The sequence below is a fragment of the Barbus barbus genome, assembly GCF_936440315.1.
Source record: "Barbus barbus genome assembly, chromosome: 50".
Taxonomy (NCBI): Eukaryota; Metazoa; Chordata; class Actinopteri; order Cypriniformes; family Cyprinidae; genus Barbus; species Barbus barbus.
The window spans coordinates 10,320,442-10,342,472 of record NC_136728.1 but is presented as its reverse complement, the minus strand read 5'-3'; the positions used below and the strand labels follow the sequence as shown (position 1 = coordinate 10,342,472).

Sequence of the window (22,031 nt, the reverse complement as noted above, 5' to 3'; positions counted from 1 at the left end):
TCTTCCAGAAATGACTCACTTTGATCTTGTGCTGAATCTGTATGATTTTGAACAGATGATTTTTTAAAAGAATATTCTGGCCACTTTAATATAATGAAAGTGATGACTGGAGCTGTTAAGCTTCAAAATGACAAAAATCATCATGAAGTATTATAAAGGTAGTCTATATGAGTTATGCCATATAATCCAGATCTTCAGAAGTCATATGGTAGCTTTGTGTGACAAACAGAGTTTGAAGTCATTATTCATTGAAAAATCAAGAAAAATCTTGGGTGCAGTTTCCCAATAAAGATGAATCTTAGCTGTTCAGAGTATTTGTTATGGGAATTCATAACTATTTTATTTTATTGAACTGGTTATGAATTTGTATTAATTCAAGCAGGCTAATCTTATCCGTTATTTGGGGGATTTATTCTAAAAAATAATAGGTTTTTGTACAAATCCAATAATACAGATTCATAAAAAATGGCCAAATTGTAAAATAGTTATGTTTTCTTATCAGATCAGGTTGGATTTTGACAAAATGCAGTTACTTTACAGTTTGTTCAACACATGCTGAAATGTCACACTAGAGACTGAACATCACTTTAAAGGGGTCATGACATGGATTTTTTTTATTTATTATTTTAATATGTTCCTTGAAGTTTTTTGCACAAAAAAAAAAAAAACGTGTACAAAATGATTATTTTCAACCCTAATTCTGAACCTCTCTCTGAAATAGCCAGTTTTTAAGGGGTGTGTCCTTTAAGGCTTCTCAGGAGTTGGCCACTGTTATGATTGGCTAACGCCATTGCATAGTAAACACTATCAACGCCCCCTCGCTATTGCATGTGAGTGTTTTGAAAACATGATCAAAATAAAACAGTCATTTCCAGACAAAACATTATGAAATCATTTAGATCTAGTACCACTTCAACTTTCAACAGATGTTTCTTTGTGAACTCTCCATGACACTGTGCCTCGTTTACAAAGCAAAATGCTCTGATCAATCCTCAGACACGACCCGGGATGCCATTAAAAATAAACTATCCACTTGTACCTTACGCTGGGATCCTTCTGATATCTGATAAAGACACGTTTTCTTTTAAAACTGTTTGAACTAAGCAAACGTTCTATCAATCCATTTGTCCTGACTCAAGCGCATGTCTGTATACTGTACCCCGTGTAGAAAAGATAGCGGCAGTGATTGTAATTTCTATTTGCTTTTGATGCGACGCGACACTCGCATTCAGCATGATCAAGTGTCAGCCGTTAAGCGACTGAACACCAGTGGGCGGGGCCTATGCTGAGAAGATGACTATTCGTCGATGTCTTGCTCTGGAGGTGGTGTTTATGCAAATGACTGCGCCCAGGTGGTGTCACCTTGCCCCTCGGATCCAAAACGAGCCGTTTTTGGAGCTTGATTAAATAAATGCTTTGTTTACAATGAGAAGGACGTTTTAAGCTATGAAACTTGCAGGATGTTTTAATGGTACAAAGACTTCTTATATGCCAAAGACTTCTTATATCAAGGCAAATTTGATTTCTCATGCCATGACCCCTTATCTTCATAACTTTTGTGTAACAAAAAATAAGATGAATGAATAAAGAATGACAGCTGCTTTTGTCCATACATTGAAAGCCATTGGGGCCCAAAATAACCCCACTGGTCTCTATTGATTTTTTGTATGAACAAAAAAAAAAACACTTCTGAAATTCTTCAAAATATTATCTTTTTTGTTACATGGAATAAATCAAGTCATGCCATTTTGGCTGAACGGTTTATTTTAAATGAGAGTATTTTCCAGAGCAGTCTGTGACTTTTACTCAGTCATTTCTTTGCTCACTAGATGTGATTTGCTAGACTTCATTTTCACAGATTCATCAAGGTGCAGGATTCCCAGGGTCAGTGGAGAGGCCCTGTGACTAATTCTGACAATGGCAAATATTGATTATAAAGAGACTCGCTGTGATGTCAAATGTATTGTGGAGTGTAAACTGGGCTTTAGGGACATTCAGCAGTCAAGCGGTGGTCTGCGCTTTGCTCCCCCAGAGTGTTGCAGTGATAACGGTGACAGAAATGCTGCATAACATTACAATGCAGGTGAGAGCGACCTTGGCTCTCAGACAGGAAGATGGTGTGAGTTAAGATTCATTAACATGTTTTTTCAACTTTAATTTTATCCCGACTGTAAAGCACATTAGCACATGTTGTTTTTTAAATACCCTGAATTTCATTCAAACCGTTTTGGACTCAAACAGTTTGGTTCTCAAGTTCAATTTATTGATTCTATTATTCTTTCGCAATGGTTAAGAGCTCACTACACGTGAAGATTATCAGTGAATACTACATAATTTGGATCTGTTTCCACATAAATCTTTCATATGACTTCAGGAGATGTGGAATAGAGCACAAAATGAGGTATTGTGTTTAAAGCCCTTCATGTCTTTCCAAACCTGCATGAAAATCTTTCTTTGAAGAAGATATTTTGAAGAATATTAGGAACTAAACATTTTCAGTTCCCATAGGCTTCCATTGTATTCAAGAATTTTCATTTTTGGATGAACTGTCCCTTTAATTCATCTGGTATCCAGTGCTCTCATTAGCATGAGATAAATGTTTAGTAAGTAATCTTTCTCATTTCAAATCTAAAGTTTGGTGCTGATGCTCTTCTCGTAATTTGTTTTAGACATTCTCTGAACAAATGGATTTCTGATTCCAAATCAAGGAAAGGGATTTAGATTAAAAAAGGGCAAATAGCGGCTCGTCCCTGCATTGATCTGAGAGATTAAGTCAATGAATTGAAATATTGAGTTTCTCAGTTGAGTTCAAGGTATTTATCTGATGTGGAATTTCAGCGATCGTTTAAATCACATTGTTTATTTTCTCTATAATAGCTCTTGCTAAATACTTGATGAATATAAATATTCATACTCAAACATTTGGTTTCCATGGGTTGCTGTCATTCGCAAGCTGGAATTATCTCGGTGTGAATACATTTACCTTTCATCTACCAAAAATAGAAAACAAAATAGGGTACTGGGTCTGCCTCATATTGCTTATATATATCACACCAAGATCACTTTCCAGTGTCTCCACTGAGACGTTGTAATTATTATGGAAAACAAATGTAAAAAGTAAATAAACGAAAGCAGGCTTAATAAATTGGAACCCATTGTCCCGCCACATATTTTCATACAGTACTTCCAACAAACACTGCAGAGTCAAATATAGATATTCCCCTTAGACAAAATGGAAATTGAGAGATAGAGCGGGAGAAAAAAGACTAGATCTGTTGGAGATATATTGGCAACACAGGGGGAACATGTTATTATAGGGCAGAATATTTCAGTAGCAGCTTGACTTTGCAGTGGTGCGGTATTCTGAACATATTTAATTGGGTCCCCGCTGATTGATTGCCATTCTTCTACTGAAGCTCAGAGTACGTGAGAACGGTATGAGAATGTGATGGGATGTCATGTGTGGACAGCTGTACTTGGGAATAATATGAAAAGTGACATTAACGGCAAAGAAAATAGATTACTTTTAAATCTGAATATATGCATTAAAAGAGTTCACTATTAATTATATCACCAAGGGACAAAGCAAATAGCTATCCATCACTGAATGAAGAAGATTTTTTAGAGAAGTTTTAGAAAAAACCTTCAAAACTAAAACTAGTAAGCATGAAAAAGTCTTCCTACTGGAATGCATATATGCGTTAAATTAGATGTATATATATATAAAAAAAATAAAAATAAAAAAAAACACTTTAATTTTAATGTTAATCTAGATTATGTGTATAGCTAACCTCACGCTGATGATCCAGTGGGATTGTCACTGTTATAAATAGTCTGTACTGTAATGGATAAAAGCATCTTGTAAATGGCAGCTTGATATTTACTTTCTTACTAAATATTAATTTGAAATTCAACGTGATATTTAACATTGCAGGTATTAAATGGAAAATGTAAGAAGCCAATTTGTACTTGCATATGTATGGGGTACCCTTCAAGATTCAAAATGATAAAAACCGAAAATTTGTGTAACAAAAAATAAGATACTTTAAAGAATGACAACTGCTTTCGTCCATACAATTAAAGTCAGTGGGGTCCAAAATAACCCCACTGGTCCCTACTGCTTTTTTATTTATTTATGTATTTATCTTTTACATAGGGTTTTGTGTCGCATTTATGTAAGTTAATATTTACTATTTTGCGTCATACCCTGTTTATTTTTGTGTGATTGAATTTGTGGCCTTCCACTGAATGAAAGATTATAGGCTACCACTTAGAAAATAAAATATACAGTCACCAAAATGCTTGTAATAGGCCTACCATCACTGAATTTTTTAGGGCAAAGTTCTAGCAACTGGCTTTTTTTTTAACAGTAATTCAAAGAAAAAAACATTTTACTGTGTATTAATATTAATGCTAACTCCCCTTTGATCTAAAAAAACCAGCATATTAAATGTGAATTTCACCAGATCGAAGACGGTAGGTATTCCTGATCTGTTAGATGAAAAGAAAAAGAAAAAGACAAAAAAATGTCAATACTGCGCCTATGCATTTTAGAATTAAAGAGAGAAAGAGAGAGATATTTTTTTTTTCCCGTAATAAAATATGTTTGTTGGCCTACTGTAACCAGGTGTTCCCGCGCGCTCTGTAAATGCAATCGGCCAAAGATTGACAGATTTAACAGTGATGACGTCGATTTTGAACCGAGACGAAACTCGCGTGCAGACCCGCAGCCTCCGTTAAACAGGAGACGCACGCGCGTCCGCACAGTTTCTGCTGGGAAGTCAACGGAACGACGCGCGAGGCTGGACTCATGCGAGGTCTTTTCCTGGACTTTAACGGGATTCCGGGGGCGACAGTTGTTTATGCAGTTCGAGGCTTGCGTGTGTATGTGTGAAGACATGCGGCGCGGTGCTTGCTAAATATTTTGGGACGAGAGGGGTGAGCGAGAGACTATGCAGCGGTTAACGGGACGCGAAGTGTTAGATGCCGCGTTGAAACTCTCTTGCATTGAACTTTAATCTCTCCGAATAGAAACCTGTCGCTGAGCAGTTCCGCACAATCAGCAGAGGCTTGTCCGTATGGAAAGTGTCCTAACACAGCCTGTTCGTCCTGAGAATAAGGGCATGTTTACTCAGTGTTGAGCCGGGATGGATGTGCTGTTGTGAACGCATCCGATCTTCAGAAAGATGCAGCATCTCCGTGTTGCGTGGGCGCTCGCGGGAGCGGCGGTGGGCTTTTTCCTGCTCTTCTTGATTCAAGCGCATTTCTTTGGCGAAGGTAAGCCTTAACGGTCTTTGTCAGAATTCAACCAATTTTGCTGGAGAAAAAAACATATAAATAACAATTTTACGATAAATAATTATAATAAAAAAACAAGTTGTGATTGCTAGAACTTTACCATGAAAATACAGTGATTGGCCTATTTTACAACATGACTTTTTGGCATTTTATGTTCATTTATAGTTCTTAAGTGCAAATATGTCATTAAACCATATAATATTAATATACCAACATATTTGAGCTGTTAAAATCTCTGTTACTGTAAAATGTGATGATAACTGTACAGGTGGTGCAGTGAAAGGCCACATGATGACTGTTCATCAAAATGGGCCTCTATACAGTATAGATGTAAACACCAATGAAACTAAAATAATGCTGTAAACTTCAACTTAATAACATGAAATGCAGCATAAAATAGTACATTACTGATAAAGAATTTTAAAAATAAAATCCAAATAGTGATGGTTTGTGGAAGGAATTGTGGGAATGTCTCTTAGGTGGTTTCTAAGTCTTAATTTCAAAAATATTTTATTGTAAAAGTACAGCCTTGTTAAATATACATTTTCAATTCAAATTATAAGGTAATTCAGAAATGTTATTTTTTTTTAAATGCTTTAGAATATTTTGAAGCAAAATTAAGTTTTGTAATTTTATACACTTTTTAATGAGATGATGACCTGTTTTTCATATATGTATTACATTATGTATATATGTATGTTCTGCCAGTTTATGTGCATCAGTGATACTCTGCATTCATCTGGCATCAGAATTGATAAGAAAAAGGACTTGCGAATGACCTTTTGTGTATTTGTCAATATGTAGCGCTTAAATCTAGCCTAAGGCCAAACCAAGGATCATCTGTTTGAATTGCTACTCCATTTATTTACTTAAGGAGATGCTATATTTGTAACAATGTCATTTACTGACTTTCTTTGTAACTAAAAAAAACAACCACCACCAACAACAACATTTAACCTAGATTGAGGGCTGATGATATCCAAAAGACTCTGTTTTATGGTTTGATTCTCAATCATTTGTGATTATAAATGATTATGTTGAAAGCACAGAGACTGGATTGTGAGATGATGCACCTAAAGAAACCTAGACACATCTGACTATATTCCCAATCTCACCACCCTTGAGCACGGCATCGAGGAAGCACCGGTGGCATTATGTGAACAGACAGACATATAGATAGATGAGTAAGAAAAGGCTTCAAGTCCTGTAGGTGCTGATGTGACACCCTAGAGCTCAGTCTGACATCTTTTATCTTCTTTGTGCTCTGGAAAGCAAAATCGAGAAAATTCTGCCTCATAAAATTGATCCATGTTACATAAGAGTCTCAGCAATGTGAAAAAGTTCAGACATGTTCATGACCAGTGTCTGATGGGGTTTTTTTAGCTCAGAGAACAGACAATTATTTTTCACTACAAATCTTAAATTACAGCGTAAAGGCGAGTTGGAATTGGATTTCGATCGGTAGCCTTTGCAGATGCCTTTATTTTTAACCAACTGATGAAGTTCTAAGTAAAGTGACGCTATCATTAAGTTATGTTTGGAGCTCTTTGTGCGTGCGGTATCAGTATAGGTGTAAGGTTGAGACCACAAGAGCAGTCACTCATTATGTGTGAGCTTGCTTTGAACAGCTTAAAGGTTTTAGTTGGCCTGCCGCCATGGCAAACAAAACATGTTGGCCTGGTTGCTACAGTAACTGGGCTTTTAAGAAAATAATTGGAGAATGCATGGGTTTGCTTCTCACAAAGTGCCAAGGAATAGAGCAGTGACCTCCAGCATAGTGATAGAGAGAACCGCAGGAGGCATCTGCCCAAACACTTTTCATTTCCTACATACAGAGACTTAGTGCTGCGTTGAGTGTTTGATATTATAATGCACCAGCCTCAGACCTCAGCTTACATTTTTCCAACATCTCTCTCTCTTTTTTTTTCTTTAGGCCAGTTTTGTGTATGCTCAATTTAGAACGGATTGTCCAGTGGCTTCAAAAATAGCACTTCATCAGCACTGATTGTTATAATGAACAAGTACAATTACTAAGCCAGCATGAAGTCCAAACTGACCATATTTACTTTCCAAATACACTTTTATGCTGTTATTGTGAATGATTCTGCAGTGCATGTTAAGTAAAAATGTTCAGCTTTCATTAAAAATAACAACCTGCTTCCGACTGAAACAACTTTCCTTTTCGGCTGATATCACTTTTTTACAATCTTGATAATAGTTAGTGCAATTTCATGCAGGTTAACATTAATGTAATAATGACACGCTTTGCCTTAAGGATGAAATGAAACCTTACTTTTTTTATTTTTAATATTCTGTTTCACTCGGAAATATGTCATATTGCATGAGTAAAACTGTTTTATGCATGATGATTGTAAGTTATTAAAGTGCATACATTTTTTAAAATAGATTTTATATTGAGGCTCCATTTTTGGTCTCATTTGTTGCTTTATTTGTTATGCTGTAGTCTTGATATAGTCACAAAAAATCATAAAAAAGAAAACTAGTCTTAAAAGTAAGTATTTCTAGTTTCATTGTTACTTCAGTTTTGTTGTGATGCTATTGGCTGTTCAGTTCAAACAAAATCTTTTCTGACCAGTGAGCTCAGGTCATGATGACAATGAGAGTGGACAGAAGGAAATACTCAAAAAATATAAAACCCCCCCAGATAATAAAATAATTATTATAAATACATATTTTAAAGGGATGGTTCACCCAAAAATTAAAATTCAGTCATGAATTACTTATTAAATTACCTTCATGTCATGCCAAACCATGCCAAAGACCTTCGCTCATCTTCAGAACACAAATTAAGATATTTTTGATGAAATCCGAGAGCTTTCTGACCCTCCGTAGACAGCAAGGGTCCTACCACGTTCAAGGCCCAGAAAAGTAGGAAGGACATCGTTAAAACAGTCCATGTGACATCAGTGGTTCAACCGTAATTTTATGAAGCTACGAGAATACTTTTTGTGTGCAAATAAAACAAAAATAACAACTTCAACGATTTCTTCTCTCCTGGTTAAAGCTATTTTCTAAATAAATATTTGTATTTTCTAAATAAATAAGTTTATTTTATTTTATAAATAAAATAAATAAATGGACATTTGTTGTAGCTAGTTTAATCTCTCTCAATTCAAACATGAATTTTGGCCAATTATTTTTTTAAATAACGAACTTGTATTATATTTGCAATATATTATGCACATTTATTGATTTTTTACTAAAAAGTCACAGTGTCTCTCTAACAACTCTAGACATTGTCTCATATTTGACCTTTTTGTTTTATCTTGAATTTGACTTCAAGTGGTCTTTCTTTTTCACGGGCTTGGGTTTGCCACAGTCTCAAAGGAGATTGAGGCAGATTCAGAAACAGAGACTTATAGTGAGCATTTTAAATTCACATTTTGTTGTGATTGGCTGTTCAGTTGAAACAAAATCTCTAATGACCAATAATTTAAGGTCATGATGACAGTAAGAGCAGAAAGAAATACTCAAAAACCACATACAATGCAACCGCTAAGCATTTCAAATGAACAGTTGGCTACAAAGATTACAATTACTGTGGCCACCTGAATTCCCCAGCAGTTGCTAATTGATGGAAATAGCTTGAAAGAGGATGTATGCCAGACTAAAACCATAGAGTGATTAACAAAGTGGTTTACTGTGGATGCGGCAGGTCTGTGGAAGGATTGCGTGTCTTAACAAAGTGTTCTGTAAAAGTTTGAAGTATTCTAAATAAATTAGTTTAAAGCACTCCCCAGGAGTCCTTACAAGCAGACGTCTCGCAGTCACACTTTGCAGGGGCTTTTTGGTAAGATTGGTCTTGGGAAGCAACGATTTTGGCTGCCTGCTGAGCTCAGAGGCCAGCCAGACTGACCTGGCATCAGGTCCAATCTCAGTCTGACTGTCATTACTGACTCCAAAGGAGACCCTCTTCCCCCGCCAACCCTCCCTCTGACTACTGCGCCAATATAGACAAGGATAATAGGTGTATAGGGTGACAGGAAGGGATATATACTGCCCAGATAAAGTAGCCTTAGCTCTTAAGCAGGTTATTGGCAGCTGATATTATGATATAGCAACTGGCTGAATTGTAGGACTTGCCATAAAAAAAAAATTTAACTAAAATATATGATATAGGATGTAAAGTCCTCAATTTCAGGTTGCAATAATTCTGTCCACTCAATATAAAAGCTGTACTCAGTATTTTTATGGGCTTGCCACAGCCTCTAAAGGTAGGGACACACCAAACCGATGCCAAAGAACTAGTGTTGAGGAAAGCCGACTGCGTTGCCTCAAATCACCTACGTTGGGTCAAAAGAAAAGTTGCACTAGAATTCGGGCCGTCCTTAGGGGGGTGCAACTGGTGCGGTCGCACCGGGCCCCGCGCTTGAGGGGTCCCACGGTGAGCGGACCCATACCACCAGGTGGGAGTAGTCTGTATTCGGCATTCAAACAGAGAAACCGGAAGAGCTAGTAGCAGCAGTTGCTTTTATTATTGTTTACACCAGCCGATAGAAAGAAACAGATATCTTCACTCTGTCATTGGTTTGCTTTCATCAGTTCTGTTTATTTTTTTGCGCTAAGCTGAATAGCCAATCAGAGTTCTCTTTCTCATCGCTGAGCTCCGCCGCCGATTCGACATGTAGTATTGGCCAAAAAACAGCTGTCGATGTCCAACTAAAGCCTACGGTTTGGAACACACTGAAAAAACTAAAGCCAACCAACGCTCAAAAGCCCCCGACCCAATGTTATAAATGAACATTTGTTGTAGCTTTTTTCTTCTCTCTCAATTCAAAACCTGAATTTTGGCCAATGATTTCTTGATTTAATGAAATTGTATTTGCATTGTATAAATTTGTATTGTAGAAATTTGTTGAACTTGCATTGCATAAATTTTTTACTAGTTAAAAAGTCATGAAGTCTCTCTAACAATTCTACTTTGTGTTGTCTCACATCTGATCTTTTTGTCTAGAACTTGAATTTGAACTTTCTTTTTCATGGTCTTGTTTGTTACAGTCTCTAAGGAGATGGAGGCAGATTTAGAAACAGAGACTTGCATTCAGCATTTTAAATGTACATTTGAAGAGTTCAGATGCCATTTGAAATTTTCTGCTTAAATAAGCATTTTTATCAGGCTCCTATGTGGAGGTGTAGTAATTTCACTTTAATGGCAATAATAGGTTCTTTTCATTTCCATTAAAGTGAAATAACTGAAGCAAACATGTAGGAGCCTGAGAAAAATGCTCATTTTAAAAAAAAATTTCAAACGGTACTTGGAGGCTTTTGCATCTGAACTCTTTATTTACACATTTGTCAGTTACTTTTATTTGAAAGCAACTGACATTGTATTCATGGTATTCAGTTTTTTACTTCTTGCATTCCCTAGGAATCAAAGACTTGCCCATTGCTGTGCCATGTAGTTATAGGAACAGTTTGAATAAAATAATGAAAACCAAAAGAAACTATAAATATTTTACATTTATTTCGTAAAAAACGTTCACTTATTTTACAAAATAAAAATACATGAATGTAGCTTATTTTATAAATAAATAAATGGACATTTGCTGTAGCTTGTTTTCATCCCTCTCAATTCACAACGTGAACTTACATTACATTATATAAACTTACTGTACTGTACTCATCTGACCTTTTTGACTTCCTGGTTTTCTGGGCCAATCTCCACCTCAGACTATGCTGTGTTTAATATTGAATTATTCTGCGATACCCTAGTTGTCTTCTCACAACTTCTGTCTTGTCGTGTCTCCGAACTTGACATTATTCACATATGCCTTTGTCACCGGTGCTGTTTCTTAATGAAAAAATCTTACAGTCAAATGAGGCCAATTGAGTCGCATTGCAAGGCAATAAGTGCAGCATAAAGCTTTCGGTTATAGAATTGAACTGAACGATCCTGGCATGAGAATGAAGGCTGATAGCGTCATGTGGTGCTGGTGGAGTCCAGCATCGGTCCCCTGATGATAGACTCCCTTTTCACTCCATCACTTTTCTGACAGCCTGTAAAGGATAGCTTTTGAATTTCAGATCAGCACAGCCAGCAAGTCTCCATCTCCGAGATGCATGGTTGGCAGCTCTTTCATCCCTAAAATGCATGCACTGGAGTATACAGGAGATCCTGGGGAGAGCGCTCGAAGAGGTTGGAGATGAATCAGACATTTCGCTGTCAGCGGGGCTATTTAAACAGACAGGGAGGGTGTATCATCTATCACGAGTTGCGCTGCTTAACACGTCTAAGCTGCAGCACTTAGAGGCGTTTTAGAACAATGCGAGCAAATCTGAAGCTTATTGGAGCATTTTGGCCCTGTGACCATTAGCAAAGTGTCGACTTGCATTCTTGCCGTGTTAATGATGTCGTAATGGTTCGTCTTGGACCTGGGGTGAACCCGCTTTATTAATACCGCATCTCACATTCAGTGTGTTTTCCTCTGAATTAGCCCAATGTTCTTACACTGTAATGATTGTTTACTCTGACTCACAGGACGCAGATGAGAAAAAAGGGTAGTGGAGGAAAGGTGCGGGAAACAGCAGAGAAGGCCGCGTCGGGTTTGTCATAAAGCCACAGCAGGGCCGAATGAATGAGTGAGAGATTAAAGGAGGGGCGCTCACAGTCTGCATTCAGTCACTGCAGAGCCAGGCTTTGCTCTTGGCATGCTGATTAGCCCCCATGAATGGCTCTATGGACTCCTCTCTCTCCGGCGTCTATCAGAGCCCAGTCATTACGGCCTATTTGGGCCTGAAGTTGGAGATGAATGGTGAAGCTTTTTCCTCCAATTTTGGAGTGAGGCTCACCTCCAGGGCACCACGGAGAAAGGGAGAGAAGGGCTGGGTGTTGTCAAACATGACAGGACGAGAAGATAGCATTTTTTAGAAAGGGGGAAAAGCTGTGGACTGGTTCTGTCCAACAGTTTTGCATGCCATTAGTTTAAAGCTTCTAAATTTGCAGTTTATGTTAATCAGAGATTATCATGAAAATAATTTTAACATAAATGTAGCATTTCATCCTTTTTATTGTTTCTATGCATTCAAATTAAGTTATTGCTATTTCACTCACCACCTAAAACTGAAAATTAGGAAAAATAAACAAGTCATATGAAAATGTATCTTTAAAAGAATAAATACTTGACAGAAGAAGTTAATTTGAATAGAAGTCTATTAAAGAAATTAAAATAGAATTTTTATAAGGATTTGTGCAGTTGTGTCACCTTAATTAGATTTACATAAAAAACAGGCAAATACCTTTGGCTAATTGTAATTTTTATTTTAAATATTTATATATAATTTTATTTATATATATTTATTGAAATATGTTTATATATTTATTTTATTTCAAGGAAATCAATACTTTTATTTGGCAAAATATGATACATTGTGGGACCCCCTCGAAAACAAGATGGTACAACTCAAGGGGTTAATCCTAATAAATTAATAAATAAAATGCATTAAATCAGATTTCTAGTTCAAATAAATACTCTTCTTTTGAACTTCCTATTCATCAAACGATCAACTGTTTTCAATAATAATAAATAAATGTTTATTTGGCAGCAAATTAGAATATAAGAATGATTTCTGATACTTTAAATTCTAATAATATTTAACAATATTCCTGTTTTTTATCTCTCTCTCTCTATATATAGGACCACAAAACCAGTCTTAAGTAGTTCCGGTATATTTGTAGCAATAACCAAAAATACATTGTATGGGTCAAAATTATTGATTTTTCTTTTATGCCAGAAATCATTAGGACATTAAGTAAAGATCATATTCCATGAAGATATTTTGTAAATTTCCTACCATAAATATATATATAAAAACTTTTCTGATTAGCAATATGCATCGATAAGAACTTCATTTGGACAACTTTAAAGGCGATTTTTTTGCACCCTCAGATTTTCAAATAGTTGTATCACGGCCAAATATTGTCCTATCCTAACAAACCATACATGAATGGAAAGCTTATTTAGTCAGCTATTTATTCAGATTATATATTATTTCAATTTCCAAAAACTTACCCTTAAGACTAATTTTGTGGTCCAAGGTCACATATACTATATATGATACTATAATATTTTTGTTATAAATAAATATTTTTTCAGTTAACTCATACATTTGACTTTTTAAATACAAATTATAACACAACTGTGTGATTTTTAGATCACTTCCCATGTTTGTAGCTAGCAACAACAAGTATGTGGGATGCAAAATGTCATAATTTCTTTTTAAGACTGTGGTGACAATTCATTTTGAAACTGTTTCTGTATTCACAATTCATTCTTAACTGTAGATGAAAGTAAGATTTGCAAATATTTATTATAAATAACTGAATACGCATTCCTTTTTTTATCTGATGGCCTGACACTTTAAGCAAAAAACAGATTTTGTGAGAAAATGGAAGCAGCAAGAAACCCAAAATGATTCCTCTGTACATCAATGTTTATTTTTCACATCCGTAGCCCGCTTTGTCCCACATCTGCAGAATCAGAGAGCTTATTTTGAAGAATACATTATTCAATTCAGAGCAACTTTGATAATGAGGAGTTTCCACCCACATCACCGCTCTCATTTCCTGCCAGTCGCTAGCAACATATTCTGTGATGATGTAATGCTGAAGTATCTGCCCTGTCATATCAACGATTCCACTTTATCCAGAGCCTCAGCTCCATTCAGAGTCTTTGAAGAGAGAAAAAGCCGACGTACAGCTATTAGAGCAGACACCAGAGCAATGCCTTCTGATTCTTGTAACACAGAGGAATGCTGATATTTGATTTTGCGGAGAGAGAGAGAGAAAGAGCAGGAGAGTGAGAAATGATGTCTGGAGAAGAGGAAAACAGATCGAGAGGGGGAAAAAAAATCAAATCACCTCTTGAAAATGTTCCAATAATCACTGAAGCGCTCCAGCAACTGAGTTGGCCAAAAATAGATTGAACTGAAAGTATGACGGGAGTTTCTAGCAACAAGGGTCGTCTGGAGAACTTTCCTTCAGATTCTTTTGTGTTTATTTTGGCAGTTTTGACAAACTCGCAATATTTCCGTCTCAGTTTCAAACGTCGCCTGAAATATTGGGTGCAATAAAAGGTGATGGGCTTGCTTCGCATCCTGATGAATCGGTGATGGGCTGAGAGCGAGGACTCCATGTGCTTCTGAAAGTTATGGCTTCTTTTCTCTAGCCGCCTGGGGCAAACAGATTTCCAGCTATGATCATAAATGTAAAAAAGCTGGATTTTTTATTTATGTGTAAAAAACAGATATGCAAACCAAACCAATCCGGCCTGGATGTGCTTTTACATTCAGTCCCGCTGCACTGATGCCGTGTCTGCGGTGGAAGCACCATCCATCATCGTTTGTGTTGGAGCTCATGCAAGTTTGGTCAGATGAACCGTTTCACACACTGTAGATCAAACTTGAGCTGGATACATACACAGACATACAGGTAATTTTACATGTCAATAACTCCAGCGGCCGCCGTATCAAGCCGAGAAGATGCTATAATCCATCATGTGCTACAGACAAACACCTTCATATGTCACTCACGGCTACACTCGATCACAGTGGCTAATGATTGCAGTACTCAGATGCAGTTCTCTGATTGGACGCTTTCTTCAGTAGTGGACGTAATTCTCTCTATCTGTAGTGTAGATGGGGTTTAAACGGCCATATCACAAGGAATCAAATTGTCTTTGATCTTCTGAGATAAAAGTGCTTGACTATGAAACGTACTGTAATTGGAGAACTCAAATCTCCTGTTAAAAAGAGGCAATTTATTTAGTTATTTTGTTTTATTACTGGGTGTGGATTACAATTTTATGAACATTAGTTTACTTTTAACAGTATCTTTGATAATTTCAGACTGATTGTATCTGTTTATGTGGCATATTTTAGTTGGAACTGTAACTCAAACCTTCTCCAGTCAACAGTTATTTTATTTTATTTCATTATTTTTATTTTATTACTGGCTGTGGAGTTTACTTTTAATGATATCTATGATCTTTTTAGTTTGACTTTAGTGTCTGTTGAGCATCTGTCACAATATAATTCAGCCTGTCATTAAACACAATTCGTTATTAATACTTTTTGGGAATCAAGTCCATGCTTTATCAGTCAGCTGATAAAATTCAAAAATCTCCTGAAGCGGGTTGCCTTAAACTTTTAAGTTTTCTCAACTTTTTTTTTTTTTTTTACAGTGTAAAGAAGCAGTGAAAAACAGACCATCAATTATAAGGACCAGGGAGAAGAGTAGAAATGGTAGTGAAAAGCTAAATTCTGACGGTTTCTGGTGACCTAATCATAAAATATTATTAATATTATATAATTTACTGTATTACATTTTTTGTTATTATTGATTATTTTTATTGTTATACATTATTGATATTAATTCTAGTTTTTATTATTAATATTTTTAAAATAATTACTATAATTATTTAAATTTTTTATTATTTTTTATTATTATTTTCTTTTCTATTCTTACTCTCTTATTGCTATATATATATATATATATATATATATATATATATATATATATATATATATATATATTTTTTTTTTTTTTTTTTTTATTGTACATTATTAATAATAATATACAATCATATTTTTATTTAAGGTTTGAAATGATGTGAAATTGCTTACTGGATGTATGGTAATAACAAAACTAATGATCAGTTAGATTCCTAAAAGAGATAGCTTGTGCATTGACATGCACACTCTTTATGATCAGTGGTAGTGGTTAGATTAATATGTTTTTGTCTTGCAGGTAATAACATGACCAGTTGTGACCGACTGCCTGTTGAAAGCTTGGCAATGGATAACCTAATTATATACATAAGCATTTCTTTGTAAGGGTGGTTGGGGGTGTTGAGGTGTCCTGACGCTGGATTAATCATCATAAGCAATCATAACATAAGCACCCTCTCAAGAGGTTGTACGCTGCTTATCTGTCTGGACTTACGGTGGGGTTTGTGGATCTGCAGCCCACCCTGATTCATCAAGCTTTTTTCTGCTGACACGTTACCGCTAGGACATGATTCACCGTCGCAGGTCCATATCCAGCATATTGCACTGGCTTGATGAGAGCGTGTATATAGATTCCTGTTTATACAGGTGCAGGATAATAGAGGAACATTGAACAATGGCTGCAGTGTGCAGCTTCAGCAGAACTTGGTCCCCATCAGTCTGCTAACAAGGGTGATGCCTCAGTCTACAATATTAGTAGGGAAACTAACAGCTCAGCACCATAAAAATCCATTTATTCTGTCAAAGTTGTGGGCTAGTTACAAATACAGTGCACTGCGGTGCTCATATGGGAGACGCAGGTTCAAATCTGGCGTGCGATGTTCCAATTCTTTTTTTCTATATTTTTTTTGCTTATTTTCCATCATTCTGAGTTTCATAAAATGGTTAATAATATTTATTTATTTATTGCATGGCATGCATGACTTGTACCCACAGTGTTTACAAAAGATGGCAGTTTGAGGACTCACTTCTGACATATGTACTAGAACACTGTCGCTCCAATCAAAAGTTCTCTACTCATTAAAATAAAAAAATAAAATGGCTTATATATGCACCTTTAAACTTAACCACATCGCTCATCCCACATCCCTCTTCCCTACTCATCTCTCACAATTTCTGCTACAATTATGCTATCAAATCATGCACCATTCTATTACTTTTCTTAGCAATCAGACATTATTTTCACCTGCCAGAAGATAAATCGAGCAAAAGAAAAAAATCCATATCTTACACTGAAGAAGGAACTTTAGGGCTGCACAGTTAGGGAAAAAATCGATTTGAGAATTTTCTGATAAACTCTGGGATTGCAATTGAAAATGCTGTTTGGCAAAATGCAAAAGTTATATATTGTGTTATACATATTGTTATCATATATTAATTACATATTAACGTACAATCACTATAATACTAGTATTACCATTACTAATTATTATTATTATTAATAATAAATTACAATAATAATAATAACATTAATTGAAATATTAAAAATAAGAAATATTATTAATTGTGATATTTTTTGTAATATTTCATTGTAAATATTTTACAATACAACTGTAAATTTATCATATTTCTCTATTTTTGTTGACAGCAGTTTATAAGCACTTCTAAATAACAAGGAATGATGTTTGGTGTATGTTGCATTCCCAAATCGACTTAAAGGGACAGTTCACCCAAACATTTAAGTTCTGTCATCATTTATTTCCCCTCCAGTTGTTCTAAACCTATATGTACCTTTCTTTATTCTGCTTAACACAAAAGATGATAATTTGAAGAATGTGGTCCCTACTGACTTCCATTGCATTTTTTCATGGCAGAATTTTCATTTTTGGTTCAACCATCCCTTCCAGCATATACGTGACAAACTCAGAGCGGATGCAGATTAGAGCCTGTGTGATGCATTTACATTTACTGTGAATCGAGCCGATTCGAAACACTGAAAACACCAGAAAATTAGCCGCTTGCCTGTAAATAAACACAGAACTGCGCTTCTCTCTGAAACATGCAGTGCATACATTTATTTAAATAAATCACAGCCTTATTTCGAATAATCATATAACCCTAGACCTGAGCCATATTTAAGGACTGGAATGACTGATTAGGGCAAGTAATTGCCAAGAAAACCCTAGTGACCACATCTAAACACGCTAAAAACCACTCAGAACATGTAAGAACACCATGGCCACCAGCCACATCATTCTAGCACTGTAGCAGGGAATTTGGCACCACTCACATTTTCTTAAAGATTTGATTATCATCCTGGTGGTTTTGAAAGCCCAGCTGACATTTCTCTAAACTCTTTGTCCTTCATTCAGGTCAGCTGGCGGCGGGTACATGTGAAATCGTGACTCTGGACAAGGACAGCAGTCAGCCAAGGAGGACCATCGCCCGGCAGACAGCCAGGTGTGCCTGCAAGAAGGACCAGATTGCCGGCACTACCAGAGCCAGTCCAGCATGTGTGGATGGTAAGAATGAGGAGGGGCTGAGGTGGGACTCATCCAGGCTTTGGTGCCACTGCCTCTAAGCCCACCAGAGCATCCATAGCTGGGGTTTTCAGATTCCAGTCTGATCCGTGATATTACGCTGCTCAGTGAGTGTGGCTGAAGTGTCACTCACAGGATTTGGGATGTTGCTGCAGGTTTCATCAGTGCCTGAGGTCACGTGTGCGGAATGTGTTACGAGGTGACGGACGCTGGGGAAATTTAGAGTTGGTGAGATTAGCTCCGAGCTGCTGTGTGTTATTTAAATAGCAGACTTCTGTAAACACAAATGACAAGTGAATCTAGACTACAGGTTGTCATATGAACAAACTTGAGTTTCTGAAATCTTTAAATACGCAAAGCTGCATTTCGAGTCCAACATGACTGAAAGAGTTGCAGTTCAGTAGTGAATCATGATGTTAATGAGTTCATTAGATCAAGGACCCATTAGACTGATACAAACTAGTAAGTCTTTTTGAATGAGTCAATAAAAGAATTGGCTCACTGGAGTAATTTATTCATGAATCAGACTATATACATTTTTTTTGTTATTTAAGTATCATTCTTCTGCAAAGAGAATCTCACCTATGGTTTCATATGAACAAAATTAAGCTTCTAAATTTTTTAAATACACAAAGCTTCATTTAGCGTCAAACATGACTGAAAGACTTGTGATTCATTAAATGAGTAAGATGCTGAGTAACCGATCTAATTGATTCAGTGAGTTCATTAAGTGAAGGATTTGTCAGACTGATTCAAACCAGCAAGTTGTTTTGAGCAATTCCTTAAAAGAACTGGCTAACTAGAGTAATTTGTTTATGAATCAGATAATGTTAATTTAATCGGATGTCTGTTTTTGTTAAATGCCAAACTTTTGCAAACACAAATGACAAGTGAACCTTGCCCACTGGCTGTCAAATGAACAAGTGAAGTGACATACTGCCAAGTATGGTGACCCATACTCGGAATTCGTGCTCTGCATTTAACCCATCCAACATGCACACACACAGCAGTGAACACACACACACACCGTGAACACACACTCGGAGCAGTGGGCTGCGGCGCCCGGGGAGCAGTTGGGGGTTCGGTGCCTTGCTCAAGGGCACCTCAGTCGTGGTATTGAGGGTGGAGAGAGCGCTGGACATTCACTCCCCCCACCTACAATTCCTGCCGGCCGGAGACTCGAACCCGCAACCTTTGGATTACGAGTCCAACTCTCTAACCATATAGTCTCATAACCAACCAAATTGTGTTTAAATGGTCTATTTAAAGATCTGAGAAACTAAACTTAAACATGCACAGCTTAATTTTGAGACAAACATGACTGACATGACTTGCAGTTTAGTATGTGTATCAGATGTTATTTAAGTGAATCAGATATTTATAAGCACTTTGACAGATTTAGTGAGTTCATTAAATGAAGTATTCGTCAGACAGACTCAACCAATAAGTCTTTTTAGCAATTAATTGAAAGAACTGGCTTGTTAGAGTCATTTTTTCATGTTAATCTCACTGTACGTTTGTTTTGTGAAGTGAACATAATGGAAATATTTAATACAGAGTCTTTTTATGTCATTACTTGCTTTTCAGCTTGGTTTTGTACTGTATTCGAGAAGCAAATGAGAGCTTTTTTAATTATATTTGCCATTTACAGCTTTTCCAAGTACAATTGTTGTGTTCCCTTTTTCTTCAATTTAGTTTTAGTCTTGTGTGGACTGGTTTTAAACGTGACCTGCACTTATCTTCATGTGGTCGTATGTCTTCTTGCTTTCAGTTGTTGCTATGACACCCGAGTAATTTCAAGACATATTTCGTAAGGTAGGAGTTTCTTCTTGGCCAGATGAAAGTAGGTGTTCTTGAGTAATTGCTTTTGAAAGACACAGTCCTCCGTGTTTCTACGACCTTACATCACCTGTAGTGGGCTACACCACATGCCAGTCAGGCTGAAGAAATGTCGTAAAAAAGCACAGAATACAGTAAAAAATAAAGATTACAAACATAAATGAGCAAAAACAGAATGATGCAAGCAGAAAAAAATGTGCCTCAGTAATTTCTCATTGCCATTATTGTAAAATCGTCTCATGGCTTACGAACCAAATTGACAATAAAAATCAGTCACTCAACGATGGCATTTTCTAACAAGATAGCCGGATACAATTTCTCCATCGGTGCGTGCAGAGTTCTTGAGGCTTTGGCCTTTCAAAATGCAGTTATTTCATAACAACCAATGGATTCTGCTCTTCGGATATAATTTTAAGGCTTAGAGAGAAAATCTCAGTGTATCCAATTGACAGTTTACCCCCTGTATGCGAAGACAATCTTTTCTCGAACTCCACAGCTCCCTCAATATTTCCTCAGTCTTGTTTGTCTTTTAACTATTTACCCTACTCGCTTTTAATTTTGTATAATTTACTACTCTTAGTGTCTGAAGCTATTAAAGAAATATTGATTTCTTCAGTTGTTTTGTTTCTTTGGATAAAAGGCTTCTGCTAAATATAGCCTGATCTCTTCAAATGAGGCAGCGGTGCTGTTTTATCTTGTTCTGTGTCCTGTGGCTTCATCTGATAAAAGGCAGGTAATCAGACAGGTTTTGATACTGAGAAAGAATAGCTGCACATCTGCCATTATGTATTAGTACTAAGACTGCCAGGCTTTAGTCTCACGACAGCAGGACTGAGGAAACATGCCCTGCTGATGGAAGGTGAGCAGACTTTTGTGTTTAGCACATTGAAGACCAGTAAAACAAGATGACACTGTAGATCACATGTGGCTCAATGACAAATAAGAGTGTCTGTGGTGAAAAGAGAAACATCTACAACTAAAAATCTAGTGTCTATATATAAAATGCCAAGTTCATGTTTCAATTTTTTTGTAATTTTTAAGTAATTAAACTTTAATCTAAAATGTCATGTGGTGCAACACCTCCAAAAATGTTAAATAAATCTGACTTTACACATCTTAATTGTTATTTCAAAAAAGTTTTAAAATAAAAGTACTTTTACAAATATCATGAATTAATATAAATTTTTAATGAATTAATCTGAAATAGAATATTAGTATTTGGGGAGTTATGACCTTTTTTGCATACTGAAGTAACCAGTCATTGTTATAATAAGAAGAGTTTATATATATATATATATATATATATATATATATATATATATATATATATATATTACACGTACAGTCCAAAAATTAATATTTTTACTCATTATGTTCTTTTAAGCAGCACAACTGTTTTCAACATTGATAATAATAAGAAATGTTTCTTGCGCAGCAAATAAACATTAGAATTGATTATTTTAATTATTATTAGAGTCAGATTTCTGAAATATTATGTGACACTGAAGTCTGAGATAATGACTGCTGAAAATTCTTTGCCATCAAAGAAAAGATATTCAAATCTATTGAAATTGAAAAGTTTAGGGGTGTCCTCGACTAGGATTTACATAGTCGAATCAGAATTTTCTAATCTTCCCAGTAGTCGACTGAGAGTCGAATCATATGTTTAGGGCGGGGGCCAAAATAAATAACCAAGAGTCGAGTCAGACATTCGACAGTCATAATTACTGACGTTAAGACACAGCATTTCTGTTTTGAGCAGCTCGCGCTGAAGATGACCAGTAGAATGTAGCATATGATAGCATTTTTTTTTTTAAATCAGTGGGATTTAACTAATTTATCTCATATAGAATACGCTTCATTATTTATACAACATAACATTAATATTAC

The 22,031-nt window shown here is 36.0% G+C and overlaps 1 protein-coding gene across 1 annotated transcript in view; it reads left to right on the top strand.

The window, feature by feature from the left end:
• Nucleotides 1-22,031, top strand: part of LOC306868597 (chemokine-like protein TAFA-5) — a gene marked incomplete at its 5' end in the record, with an annotated part of 46,505 nt that overhangs the window by 11,412 nt on the left and 13,062 nt on the right. Inside the window, one exon of the mRNA XM_079414849.1 lies at nt 18,135-18,284. Within this exon, the coding sequence (XP_079270975.1) occupies nt 18,135-18,284 (150 nt within the window). The remainder of the gene's footprint in view (nt 1-18,134; nt 18,285-22,031) is intronic.